Here is a 15,000-nt window from a genome sequence, read left to right on the forward strand (position 1 = left end):
ATATTCATGGTTTGGAGGCCTCGCCCCCTGAGCTCAACATGGACAGAAGAAGCACTGGGATGGAAATCGGCATCCTAACATCGGAGGTGGAGAAAAACAAACTTGTACTTTTTGGCAGTCTGAAAAGTGGAGTCAAAGGAGCTCATAAAAATGCCGTGTGGATGAGTGTAACGGAGGCGGTCCACAGCGTTGCCGCAGAGGAACGGACTCCGGCTGAGGTTTGAAGAATTTTTTGACTTAACCTATGCTAATGATTTTGAATCAGTCTTTTATGCACCCACAGTTAAAAGCTTATGCCTGCTAATTGATTAAGAATTCTTTCCATTTAGGTCAAGAAAAAGTGGTCCGATTTAAAGCTGGCCACCAAAAAACGTGTTGCAGCACTTAAGTGCAGCATTAGGCAGACTGGGGGAGGCCAACGAGACCCCAGCTTGACCCTGACAGAGATGGAGGAAAAAATAGTGCATTAATTGGGTCCGAGTCAATCTCTGGCATAAGTGGGGGAGGAGATACCGACGCACTCGCGTCAGAGCCAGAGCAGAATAGAAACCTGACAGTTACGGTTCACCTTTCGCGGCCTCGCAGTTTTGTGGATTTTTTTAGTCCAATTTTGCATGCTTTTTTTTTGTTTACAGCGCATTGTGTTCTGCATCCTCGTGAAGCAGGCCGGTCGCGGCACCGTGAAGGGAGAGTACGCGCATTGTGTTCTGTGTGTCTGTTTATAAGAATCTTCTTGCCCAGAAGAAAAAAGAGCGCCAACAACTACCCATAACTGTGTTCTTCACTCGGAAAAAGACACCTGCACCGAGGTGTGACTCAGTGGAAAAAGACGCGACAGCGGTGCGGTGCCACAACGAAGAGGCGCGATCAGAGGAACTGTGAAATACTGGTCAGTCACTATTAATAATTTCATATGTGTCCAACCTCGTAGGTTGATCGTTAAAATTAAATTTGTTAGTTCTAAAAGCCATCATAATTATTTATAGGAAAATGTTCTATTTTTATTTCTCAAACAAATGTTTGGGCCTGAAAACAGGTTGGTCTTATTTTTCTACTAAGATTTGAAGTTTTTGAGAGTGTTTACACACGAGAGAAAAGTGAGAAAATGTTAATGCCTGTTTGAGAAAAGTGTATAAAGTGTGTAGTGAGGGGTTTTACAGCCTTAAAACGTCTATAATAATTGTACAAAATAGCACTGACTACTTCGCGGATTTTGTCTATCGCGGGTTATTTTTAGAACGTAACTCCCGCGATAAACGAGGGAACACTGTATTTTTTTTATTTTACAAAAGAAGCAGTATCATTAAAAAGGTGGGCTTTTTAAATTAATTTTGTTTAATCCAGTTTAAGAATCCAAAAAAATAATATAGCACCTTCAACTGCACCACAGACTAAAACAGTTAAATGTGGTCTAGTAAACATTAGGTCTCTCTCTTCTAAGTCCCTGTTAGTAAATGATATAATAATTGATCAACATATTGATTTATTCTGCCTTACAGAAACCTGGTTACAGCAGGATGAATATGTTAGTTTAAATGAGTCAACACCCCCGAGTCACACTTACTGCCAGAATGCTCGTAGCACGGGCCGAGGCGGAGGATTAGCAGCAATCCTCCATTCCAGCTTATTAATTAATCAAAAACCCAGACAGAGCTTTAATTCATTTGAAAGCTTGACTCTTAGTCTTGTCCATCCAAATTGGAAGTCCCAAAAACCAGTTTTATTTGTTATTATCTATCGTCCACCTGGTCGTTACTGTGAGTTTCTCTGTGAATTTTCAGACCTTTTGTCTGACTTAGTGCTTAGCTCAGATAAGATAATTATAGTGGGCGATTTTAACATCCACATAGATGCTGAGAATGACAGCCTCAACACTGCATTTAATCTATTATTAGACTCAATTGGCTTCACTCAAAATGTAAATGAGTCCACCCACCACTTTAACCGCACTTTAGATCTTGTTCTGACATATGGCATAGAAACTGAAGACTTAACAGTATTCCCTGAAAACCCCCTTCTGTCTGATCATTTCTTAATAACATTTACATTTACTTTAATGGACTACCCAGCAGTGGGGAATACGTTTCATTACAGTAGAAGTCTTTCAGAAAGCGCTGTAACTAGGTTTAAGGATATGATTCCTTCTTTATGTTCTCCAACGCCATATACCAACACAGTGCAGAGTAGCTACCTAAACTCTGTGAGTGAGATAGATTATCTCGTCAATAGCTTTACATCCTCATTGAGCACAACTTTGTATGCTGTAGGTCCTCTGAAAAAGAGAGCCTTAAATCAGAAGTGCCTGACTCTGTGGTATAACCCACAAACTCGCAGCTTAAAGCAAATAACCCGTAAGCTGGAGAGGAAATGGCGTCTCACTAATTTAGAAGATCTTCACTTAGCCTGGAAAAAGAGTCTGTTGCTCTATTAAAAAAAGCCCTCCGTAAAGCTAGGACACCTTACTACTCATCACTAATTGAAGAAAATAAGAACAACCCCAGGTTTCTTTTCAGCACTGTAGCCAGGCTGACAAAGAGTCAGAGCTCTATTGAGCTGAGTATTCCTTTAACTTTAACTAGTAATGTCTTCATGACTTTCTTTGCTAATAAAATTTTAACTATTAGAGAAAAATTATTCATAACCATCCCAATCCTACCAGGCTGCTCAAGGAAGCCTACCATTAATTAATGCTTCGATCTTAAATATGATCAATCTATCTTTATTAGTTGGCTATGTACCACAGGCTTTTAAGGTGGCAGTAATTAAACCATTACTTAAAAAGCCATCACTTGATCCAGCTATCTTAGCTAATTATAGGCCAATCTCCAACCTTCCTTTTCTCTCAGAAATTGATCATCTGCAGAGGAATGGTCTATTTGAAGAGTTTCAGTCAGGTTTCAGAATTCATCATAGTACAGAAACAGCATTAGTGAAGGTTTTTTTTGCCTCCTTGCTCTCGGCCAAGACGGACGCATTTTTCCTCTCTCCCTCCCTCCCTATCTTTCCTGCTTCTGTGGCGTGTTGTCTGTGAGGCTGCCAGCTTTGCTCTTCTGGAAAATGGCAAAAGTGGATCTGTTAAAGTGGTCTCTGAACGCAATTAACACTATTTTTTCTACAAGACACTCGGGGGCAGAGGACCCGACCTGTTCTACCGGGATGCATGTGATGGGCTACGTGATGGACAGTTGGAGGAAATGGCAAGTCATGTGCCTTTACACGCTGTCTGTGGAGGACGTCGAAGATGTGTATATATTTGGCTCGGTGGTGACCGGCTTTCTGCTGTGTGGAGCGGGCATAGCGCTGGTTTACCAGAAAATTAAGAAGGTGGAAGCGGCAATAATTGGCTCGTCCAGGCTGCCCCACATGATTGATTCGACTGGAAGGGCAGTGTCAGCTCAGTCGGCAGGTGTTAACCGCACATTGGAAACCATCTCTGGGAGGATGGCTGCACTGGAAAACCGCTTTGATCATCAGTAATGACCACATCTCCTCTCCTATATTCAGATGTATTGAAAGCCACTCTGTTTCAGACTGTGGAATCTTTCAGGCGTCTGCTAATCTGGATATTCATTCGGCTTCCTAAAACACAGCTGCACTTCAAGGCCACTGTGATAAAAACCTCCTGAAGAAGAACAGCACCTAAGCCTCACTCCCTGGTCTCCCCCCGCCCTTACCTTCTCCAGCTCTGACGTTGACTGTGGACAGTGGACTGTTCATGGCTGGGCCCCTTTTCCCTCCAGGATGGACAAACAAGGCTGTTGATGGCGCCTAAAGGCTGCCTCCGGAGTGTTCTGTCTGATAACTGGACTTTTCAAATCTCGGTCATCGTCTCATCGTCTCATCGTCTCTCGTCTGTGTGTGTGATCATTGTTTTTTTTGTGCTGATGCGTTTTTTTTACCTTCATTGCTGCTGTGTGGTTTAACGCAGCAGCTATGAAGGTTTTTCTCTCCCTAGTTTTACCTTGTGTGTGCTTTTAATATGTGTTCATGTACCGGGCCGGCTTATGTATGTTGTGTGTTATGTGTGTGTCATCTGTTGTCATGAGGCCGGTCATGGTTTGCTCAGCCCTGCTGTTGACCTAGGCAGGGATGTACATCTGGAGCTGGCCCCCGGGCACCTAAAGGCGACCTCTGCTCCTAACTGGCAATTAGGATGGGTTAAATGCAGTAGACACAATTCATTGTGCAGGGAACATGTTCCTATGTGCATATGGCAATAAAATTCTTTTGAATCCTTGAATTGAATCCTTGAATCCTTACAAATGATCTTCTTATGGCCTCAGACAGTGGACTCATCTCTGTGCTCATCCTCATTGCAGCTTTTGATACTGTTGACCATAAAATTTATTACAGAGATTAGAGCATGCCATAGGTATTAAAGGCACTGCGCTGCAGTGGTTTGAATCATATTTATCTAATAGATTACAATTTGTTCATGTAAATGGGGAGTCTTCTTCACAGACTAAGGTTAATTATGGAGTTCCGCAAGGTTCTGTGCTAGGACCAATTTTATTCACTTTATACATGCTTCCCTTAGGCAGTATTATTAGAAAGCATTGCTTAAATTTTCATTGTTACGCAGATGATACCCAGCTTTATCTAAACATGAAGCCAGAGGACACACACCAATTAGTTAAACTGCAGGATTGTCTTACAGACATAAAGACATGGATGACCTCTAATTTCCTGCTTTTAAATTCAGATAAAACTGAAGTTATTGTACTTGGCCCCACAAATCTTAGAAACATGGTGTCTAACCAGATCCTTACTCTGGATGGCATTACCCTGACCTCCAGTAATACTGTGAGAAAACTTGGAGTCATTTTTGATCAGGATATGTCCTTCAATGTGCATATTAAGCAAATATGTAGGACTGCTTTTTTGCATTTGCGCAATATCTCTAAAATTAGAAAGGTCTTGTCTCAGAGTGATGCTGAAAAACTAATTCATGCATTTATTTCCTCTAGGCTGGACTATTGTAATTCATTATTATCAGGTTGTCCTAAAAGTTCCCTGAAAAGCCTTCAGTTAATTCAAAATGCTGCAGCTAGAGTACTAACGGGGACTAGAAGGAGAGAGCATATCTCACCCATATTGGCCTCTCTTCATTGTCTTCCTGTTAATTCTAGAATAGAATTTAAAATTCTTCTTCTTACTTATAAGGTTTTGAATAATCAGGTCCCATCTTATCTTAGGGACCTCATAGTACCAAATCACCCCAATAGAGCGCTTCGCTCTCAGACTGCAGGCTTACTTGTAGTTCCTAGGGTTTGTAAGAGTAGAATGGGAGGCAGAGCCTTCAGCTTTCAGGCTCCTCTCCTGTGGAACCAGCTCCCAATTCAGATCAGGGAGACAGACACCCTCTCTACTTTTAAGATTAGGCTTAAAACTTTCCTTTTTGCTAAAGCTTATAGTTAGGGCTGGATCAGGTGACCCTGAACCATCCCTTAGTTATGCTGCTATAGACTTAGACTGCTGGGGGGTTCCCATGATGCACTGAGTGTTTCTTTCTCTTTTTGCTCTGTATGCACCACTCTGCATTTAATCATTAGTGATTGATCTCTGCTCTCTTCCACAGCATGTCTTTTTCCTGGTTCTCTCCCTCAGCCCCAACCAGTCCCAGCAGAAGACTGCCCCTCCCTGAGCCTGGTTCTGCTGGAGGTTTCTTCCTGTTAAAAGGGAGTTTTTCCTTCCTACTGTCGCCAAGTGCTTGCTCACAGGTGGTCGTTTTGACCGTTGGGGTTTTTCTGTAATTATTGTATGGCTTTTGCCTTACAATATAAAGCGCCTTGGGGCAACTGTTGTGATTTGGCGCTATATAAATAAAACTGATTTGGTTTGATTTGATTACCAGGTCATGGCCTGGGGTCATACTGCCCACTTGTGGTGAAACATATAACTTCACATATCAATACATCTCCCTTTTTTCAAGTAAAGATGTCCAAACTATAAACTTATGACTGTTGACATCATTTCAAAAGAAATCCATTGCTTGACTTCATATCTCTTTGTATACTGTTTCTTAAGTTTCATTCAACAAAATAAAATCCATTTCTTCATGGATTTACATACCTCTGTGTCAACCTTGTACATTGAATCATAACTTCAACAATTTCTCTGTTTACAACTCAACATATTTTTTTTTTATACATTTGTCTCAGTGCACTTCACTACATTTCCTCAATCAATCTCTTTGGCCTCACAGTTTGTCTTTGTGAGCTTCTACTCTGTGTCACCTCGATCTGTTCGTTCCCGTCTGTCTCTAAGTTCTGATTGTCTGCCATTTCTGGTTGTTCTGTCTGGCTTGGAATTGGCATGTCACTTGTGTCACTGTCCATGACTCTCATTTCTGTCTGAGACACTTTCAGTAAGCGACGTTGGTTTCGCTTCATTGTTTTCCCGTGCTCTGGGATGACTTTGTAGAATCTGGGAGTTGTTTCTTTGACCACTTTAGCCAGCGGCCTCCATTCTCCATCACATCTCACTCGCACTATGTCCTCATGTGCAAGTGGTCTCAGAAGCTGTGCTGTTCTGTTGTACAGTTCAGTTTGCTTCTCATCACGCCTCACATCTCTCTTTTCCATGTGATGAGAAGCTGATGGAAGTCGCGTCCTGAGTTTCCGGTTCATGAGCATTTCTGCTGGTGAAAGTCCATTCTCCAGTGGTGATGCTCGGTAATTCAGAATTGCCAGATGAGGGTCTTCTGCATTGTCTGCAGCCTTTTTCAAGATGCGCTTCACAATTTGTACTTCTTTCTCTGCTAACCCATTGGACTGTGGGTACAGAGGGCTTGCGGTCACATGTTTGAACCCATATGTGTCTGCAAAGTCTTTGAAGCACTGGCTCATGAATTGTGGCCCGTTATCGCTTACAACAGTCAATGGGATTCCATGGCGTGCAAACATAGTCTTTGTATGTGCAACCACCAGTTCTGCTGTTGTGTCACTCAACCCTACAAACTCAGGGTAGTTTGAATGACTAACAGATGGTCCTTGCCCTTTAACTGGAATAGATCCATGCCCACTTTTTTCCACGGCTCCTGAGGCTTGTCATGGGGCCTCATAGGCTCCTTTGGCTGCTGGTATCTGTGTCGCTGGCAGGTCTCACAGCGCTGCACATATGCCTCAATGTCCTTGTGCATGCTAGGCCAATACAACACATCACGTGCACGTCTTTTGCACTTCTCAATACCCAAATGCCCCTCATGCACTAATTTGACCATTTCAGCTCTCATGGAGGTAGGTATCACTATCTTTGTACCCTTTAACAGAACCCCATCTAACACAGACAGTTCACCTTTAAAGTGTTGGTAAGGCTTGTCAAGCTTAACCTGTCCTGTTTGATGTATCTGTTCCATTACTCTTTTTAGTTTCTCATCCTTTTGTGTTTCTTCCACTATCTCTGCCCATTTTGCATCTGACACTGGCATGTGTACCCTAATAGAGTCGACATGGATTTGCACAGCTTCTTCTGTCGTGCTATTGGAAGCTAGCCCTACTCAGCGCATCGGCTACAACTAAGTGCTTGCCTGGTGTAAACTCAAATGTCAGGTCATATTTCTGTAGTCTTAACATTAGATGCTGGATGCGCGGTGGTGCGTCACCCAGTGGCTTCTGTGAGATAGCTATCAGTGGTTTGTGATCGGTTTCTAGTATTACTGATCGTCCATACACGTATTCATGAAACTTCTCACATCCAAACACTGCGCCTAGAGTCTCCTTCTCTATTTGTGCGTAATTTCTTTCTGCGCTTGTCATGGTGCGCGGTGGTCTCTAACAAGCTTCTGAGAGCTCTTGTGTTAGCTGATAGATTTGGGATAAATTTCCCCAAGTAATTCACTTGCCCTAAGGCTCTCTGTAATTCATTTTTGTCCTGTGGTACTGGCAGCTCTGCTATAGCCCGCACACTTTTTCCAGATCTGGGTGCACGCCTGCCCCAGATAACGTCTCACCAAGGTACGTAAAATCCTGCACCCCAAATTGGCACTTACTCTTATTCAGTTTCAAACCTGATTTTTGCGCCTGTGTGGGAACTCTGGCCAATCTCTCATCATGCTCCGCTTTTGTTTTTCCCCAGACTACCATGTCATCGATAAAGACTCCTACCCCTTCTATTCCATCGAACAGTTGCTGCACGGTTCTATGAAAAACCTCAGGGGCTGAGCTAATCCCAAACGTCAATCGTAGAAAGCAATGCCTTCCGAATAGCATATTGAATGTGCACAATATAGAGCTTTCCTCATCAAGCACTATTTGGTAAAACCCAGATGAGGCATCTAGTTTCGTGAAATAGCTTGCTCCACTCATTGTGCTGGTTATGTCAGATTTTGTTGGTAGCATGTAGTGCTCACGCTGTATCGCCTTATTTAGATCTTTCGGATCTATGCACAATCTCAGATCTCTATTTGGCTTCTCTATGATAACCAAGGAGTTAACCCATTCAGTAGGCTCTTCAAATTTTCTGACGACTCCTTCTGCTATCAGTGAGTCTAATGTTTCCCTCAGCCTCTTTTTAAGAGCTACTGGCACTGTTCTTGCTGGATGTATGACTGGCTCTGCATTCTCCTTAAGCCTAATTTTTATGTTTGCCTGGTAGGCGGCTTGCCCTTGAACACCTGTTTATATTCCTTCACCCAGTCAGTGCTTTTGGGCCTACTTGTAGTAGCCTCTGTGTTTTCTCGTCCTGTCACCTTGTCTGTGTCAATGACATTCACTCTCTTAATCAGACCTAACTGATCACAGGTTTTCAAACCCAAAATTGCTTGCCTATTTCCCTCAACAAGCACAAACAAAGCATTCACTTTCTGACCTTTGCTTGACAGTGTAACTCTGCACACTCCCTTAGTGGGTATTGGCTTATCATCATATGTTCTCAGATTAATCTTTTTGTCTTTTACTTTCAGTTTGTTTTTCAGTCTCTTAAAGTCTTTCACTGGCTGGATGTTTACCTGTGCAGCTGTGTTGAGCTTCAGTGAGACGTCCGTGCCATTCACATCCAAGCACGCAATCCATTCATCACTTGAAGCACTCTTCTCACCCTCGATTGCATCCACGAAGAATGGCTCCTCCTCGCTGTCGCTCTTCTTCTCCACGAGTTGCACCCTCTTCTTTGAGAAGCAGCTCTTTGCGAAGTGGTTCTTTCCCGAAGGCTGGACACTGTTTCGGCGCGTGTTGCATTCCACACCTTTCACAGTTCCCGCTCTCTTGCCTGGGTTTTGCATCCTTTTTCTTTGCATGCGATGTTGCTTTCGGTTTCGCTCGCTGCACTGCATCGACCCCAACAGTCTCACTTTCTTTGCTGCTGAAAGTCTTTAGTTGTGCCTTTGCACTCTCAGATGCTTGGCAAGTCTGCATTGCCTTCTCTAGCATTAAGTCTGTCTCGTTCAATAATTGCATCCGCAATTTGTTGTCTTGGACCCTGATTACAATTTGGTCCCTTATCATTGAATCACACAATGTTCTGAAGTTGCATGACTGACTTTTCAGGCGTGGGTCTGTGACATACTGTTCAATCGATTCTGACTCTTTCTGAAGCCTGTTCCTGAACACATACCTCTCGTACGTTTCATTCTTTCTCGGTGTGCAATAATCCTCAAATTTGTTCATCACAACATTGAACTTATCCTTTTCGTCTTCCGTGAAGACAAACGTGTTGTACACATCTAATGCAGCTCGCCCTGCCACTGTTAACAGTTCTGCTATCTTCCTTTCCTCGTTTCAAAGACCGATAGCTAGCGAATAAAGTTCAAAACTTTGTTTAAACGCTTTCCAGTTCTCATTGACATTGCCCATCAACTTTAACTCTTCAGGTTGTCGAATAAAGTTCATCTTTGTCGTCAGTTCGAGATATTTATCCTGGTACCATGTAATGATGAGACATACACACCGAGTATCAGTCAGAACATTTACTGGTAACTGTCGGATTCACTTGTGTACAACTCTTATATTACCAGGTCATGGCCTGGGGTCATATTGCCCACTTGTGGTGAGACATATAACTTCACATATCAATACAAGTTAGGTCCTTCAGACTTCATTTTGAGTAAATGCTTCAGGGGAGCATTAGCATGGCTAAAACCTTTCAGCAGGGGATGGAAACATGAACATTTCCAAGTCACTGAATATGTCTTGGACTTTATTTACATCAATTATGAAGAAATACAAAAGTTTCTTTCACCAAAACATCAAATCTAGTTTTTCATCTCAAATGTACTTTCTGTCAAATTGTAGCTGAACTTTCAGGTCTTCTTTTGAAGAAAATCCTCCTCTACACCACTTCATCAGGAAACTGGATTTTAATTCATTTATATCAAGTTGTAGAGATTTGCTTTCAGTTTGAGTTTAAGGAAGATAATTTTATATAAAAAATATATATATTTGAAATAGAATAAACAAATTAAAATGTGTGAAATACCAAGTGTTCCAATACTTTTGAGGTCAATTGAGAAACAGTGAGGAGCAACATCTTACATCTCATATATAGAGCAGCAGATAAGAGAATATTTAGAGTGAAATCCTGCAAATGGTGACACAAACATCACATTCAGCACGAATAATCCATAGACATGAACTCTTTAAAAAAAAAAAAAACTGATTGGCCACTTGAATTTTCAAGAGGCAGCCAGATAGGGGTCAACTGAAGAATTACACAGGGGTCAAAATTAAAAGATGCTCCAGTCAGTTTAACTTTTGACCCCTGTACAAATTGAAACTGACCTTTGTCACCATTCTTGCTGTTTTTACCCCATAACTCCATAACATTCAGTCACAGACCTTCCAAACTATACCTTTTTGGAATCTTTATGATCAGATAAATAATGTGGAATATCTTTCAATTTGATTGGAGCATTTTTAAATTTTGACCCCTGTGTACGTCTTCAATTGACCCCTACCTGGCTGCCTGTTGAAAATTCAAGTGGCCAGTCGATTTTTTCAAAAGTGTTGTGTCTAAGGTGTATTTGTGCTGAATTTGATGCTTGTATTACCCTTCTAAGGATTGTTTCAGTTATCTGTTTGCTTTAATAGTCTAAATTTACCGGAAAAGCATGTGCATATATAAGACCCCCAAATTAAAGGAGAAATACCACTTTTAATAACCTGGACCTCATTTCTGGTATAAAATATGATTGTTTACTCACCAATATAAGTTTGTTGTCATTAGGAATCCACGGTTCAGACAACGTGTTCAGGTTCAAATATGGCTCCAAGATTTTTCTTCTTCTACTAAGGTGGGTTAGAACTTTTTGTGGTACACAGCACCAACTACTGAACAGGAGGGGCCTAGCAGTCAATATGTGTCACAGATTTAAAATGGCTCTTTTCAACTAGACCTGTGGTGCTGTGACATGTCAGTCATCTGGGGTGGTACCTGGGGTGTCCAATAAGATTTCAAGGTGGTCCAGTGACACCCAGCTTCACCCATGCCAGGAACTGTTCAACATTTGACATTTCTTAACTGTGGACTCAAAATTTGGCACTTCCTGTTTGGGACTCCGTGTACCATGCGCGAGCTTTGTGCCGCTGCACAGCACTTGGCTCGTATTATTATTGCTATTATTATGATGATGATAGAAAACAAAATTTTCAATCTGCTGAAAATTAAATTGTTCATTTTACAAAAAGGAAAGTCCAGTTCATTGTTGTGCTTTAATACATCACCTATTTCAGTCCCCTGTGATGCATTTAGCCAGCTTTCCCCCAGGGGGCGACAATGGTCAGCAGAGACGTGAAGACCGGCACATTTATGCTGATATCATGTTGCTGGTTCGTGACAATAATTAACCTGAATCCTCTGATTTCATGAGAATAAAATTTGCATATTAGAGGTAAGGTTAGACCTTACTTGTGTGAAGCGCCTTGAGGCAACTCTGTTGTGATTTGGAGCTACATAAATGAAAATAAACTGAAAATTGAAATTGGAAATTGCATTGTTAGGTCCTGACTGTTGCTTCAATCTTGTTTCAGTGAGACCCCACCCACATGGTGGTAAGACCCCACCCACATGGCCATCTTTACATGTTTAAGCAGGTCATTGTCTTGCTCAGGGGCACTTTAGCTGTCAGCTCAGAACATTAAAATAATGAACCTTTGGCAAGCAGACAATCCGGCGCACCACCAACCCGGCACGCCACCTGAGCCGTCAGAGTTCCTAAATGTCACTGTACCAATTTGGTGGGAAGCCCCAGTCCCCCAGGAAGTTCCTGGTCTGGCTTGAGGTTTTGTGCTGCCATTCATGACGTGTTCTGCTTTGTTTTTCCCACTCACTGTCCAGCTGTCAGAAGTGGAAGCTACCACAGTAGCTTGCGTCCCGGCATCTCCATCAGAGGTCATGTGTACCAGCCCACTGAGATGGCCCTGGTCATGAACGGCGGTACAGTAAGTTCCACTCTGCACTGTCTCACCGAACCACCAGAAACATTTATTAAACACGTTGCCGCTGCTTTCTCTGTTAGATGCCCGCTGCCCCCATTAACTACACCGGACGCCGGTTATGGTAATGAGGAACCAGCAGGAACCATGAAGGTCCTGATGATGAAGGAATTTGAATGTCAAAGGTTTGATGGATTTTTGTTCATGTGCACATCTGTGAATTTAATTTAACTCCTGTTTTAACACCTCTGGTGGTTCGTTTGTGAAACTGAGCTGATTAAATCCTGAAAGGATCCAAGAGCATCTGCTGGGTTTGGACAGTGGGGATCGGGTTCCGTAAGGTGGAGGGCACCAGCACACGATTTTCCACCTGAGCCGGACGACAAGCAAAGATGTCAGAACACTGTCAGGACCTTCAGGGCTCTTAGAGAATTAAACACAAACCTGCTCAACGTTTCTACTTTTTGTGCAGAAAAGTCCAGAGGACTCATTCACAGTCTTTTCCTCTTGTTACAGTTGCACTTTTGGAGTGAACAGAACTTTTGCAGAGCTCCGGCTCGTTTTGACAAACAGCCATAAACTCAGCACTTTATCTCAACACGGCGGCACCATTTTGTCGTGACTATTTGAAATCTGCGGAGACGGTCAGGCGTCCTTTTCCACGCAGTAAAGATGTAAAATATATTGTGTTTGTGACAGTATCGCATGATCTTTCAATGCTTTTCAGACCAGGGTCAAAGGGTCAGACCAGGCCCAGTTGCACTGAAATAACGTTTGGAGCCAAGAGCAGAAGCACATTTCTAATAATTAACAAAAGATCATATTTAGGTCAGCTGGGGGTTTATACGTGCTGGTTTTACATTTTGTAAAAGGAGGTCATGTGACCAAACAGACTGAATACTTCTGCCAACAAACTAATAATATTAACTCCAAAAACCAAGAGGTAGCAGCTGTGAATTGTGAGGTGCGTACAGACTGCTCCCCGTTGACCTCCGACCTGCTGTCACCAAACAATCTGTGCCTTTGTTATGTCATAAGACATCAACATTCGAGATCAAAGTGAAACCAAAATGACAATAGTAATGAAAAAAATGTGACATTGAGACAACAAAACAAAAACTAATCAGCTTCTCTGATCAACAACAAAATGAGTCACTTTTATATCACAGATTCATGAGGGCGGGTTGTTCCTGTGGCGGTTCAAACGGTGTAAATACAGCTGTCCTCTCAGATGCCTTTATGACATCACTGTCACTCTTTCACTGTCAGATGAATGTCTGTGATTTGCACATTTTGCTGATTTACAGTCTCTTGAATATCATCTTTAATGATCTTTGGAACTGCTTTAATGTTGCCTTTGTGATGGACAATAAACAATCAATGACCACTTCTGTGACATCGTCTGCTTAAATTATTCAAACACAACTGGGCTCATTTTGGACCCTGACCCAATCAAACACCAGAGGGGCAGGATTTCTAAGCCCCAGATGAAGATCAGAACCAGGCTTGAGCGAGTTCGGGCCGCACATCCCGCTCAGGCCGGCGCAGGAAGAGTTCAAGCAGACCGAAATCATTTTGATAAACAAACTTTCATGGCTGTTTTTAAAAGACATCACGAGTCCCACTGTGGCCAAGTGCTTGCTCATAGGGGGTCGTTTTGACCGTTGGGGTTTTTCATAATTATTGTATGGCCTTGCCTTACAATATAGAGCGCCTTGGGGCAACTGTTTGTTGTGATTTGGCGCTATATAAGAAAAAAGTTGATTGATTGATTGATTGAGTCGATCATAGATTTTTACACTATGCAGTGGAAAAGATGCAGGTCCCACAATCGACTGGAACTTCTGCCATCAGAAAAACGCTACAGAATAATTTCATCAGACTGGGGAGCAGTGGTCCCTAAACTGAGGCCTCCATCAGCCCCAAATCCACCTCCAGCAGCTCTCAGGACCATCATCCCACCTTCTACCATCATCTCAGCATTAGCATTTACAAGTGATTATTTACTTATTAATTATCGTCGTTTCATTTTAACAAACATGGGAGAGTCAATATTCTTGTATAACAACATAGTCTGTCCTATTCTAGAACGATGATGTCACAGCCCACAACAGAGAGAAAAGAAGGACACAACTTGTCAAAACTGCCATAAAACCATAAATAATACCATAAAAACGTCATGATTTATGGCCCCCCTCCCTCCCCTCCCCCTCCCAAGCCCCACCTTCAAACCCCACCCCCTACCCCTCCCACTTGCATCTAATATTTGAATGCCCTTTTATATTTTTTAATTCCTGATTTAAAAACAATTTAAAAATAACCATCTCTTTAATGTAATTATGGGAGGATTACTTTAATCTAGTAATGTAATATTGATTATGATACAAGGCAGGACCCTTTCAGCTGCACACAGAGTGTCCCTGAAGGCTGGATTGTTGCTTCTTTGCTGCACAACAGAGTGTCCCGCTAATGGTTAATGAAATAGTGGTTTATAATTAATTATTCATTAATTATTGGTTTATGAAGTAATTATAATCGCTGTTAAAATAAAAGTCTTTTTTGAAGTCATTAAAGAAATAGCCTTTAGTATCTTTTCCTCTTCTTCCTGCGTTAACAGAACTCTGAGCCTGTG

At 42.1% G+C, this 15,000-nt stretch overlaps 1 protein-coding gene across 1 annotated transcript in view; it reads left to right on the forward strand.

Annotated features, from left to right (window-relative positions):
- gprc5bb (G protein-coupled receptor, class C, group 5, member Bb) overlaps positions 1-13,446 on the forward strand; it is an 18,759-nt gene extending 5,313 nt beyond the window's left edge. Inside the window, exons 2-3 of the mRNA XM_034189133.1 lie at positions 12,271-12,374; positions 12,452-13,446. Coding sequence (XP_034045024.1) covers positions 12,271-12,374; positions 12,452-12,496 — 149 coding nt within the window. The 3' untranslated portion in view covers positions 12,497-13,446. The remainder of the gene's footprint in view (positions 1-12,270; positions 12,375-12,451) is intronic.
- Positions 13,447-15,000: the final 1,554 nt, after the last annotated feature.

The sequence above is a fragment of the Thalassophryne amazonica genome, chromosome 15 (genome assembly GCF_902500255.1).
Source record: "Thalassophryne amazonica chromosome 15, fThaAma1.1, whole genome shotgun sequence".
Taxonomy (NCBI): domain Eukaryota; kingdom Metazoa; phylum Chordata; class Actinopteri; order Batrachoidiformes; family Batrachoididae; genus Thalassophryne; species Thalassophryne amazonica.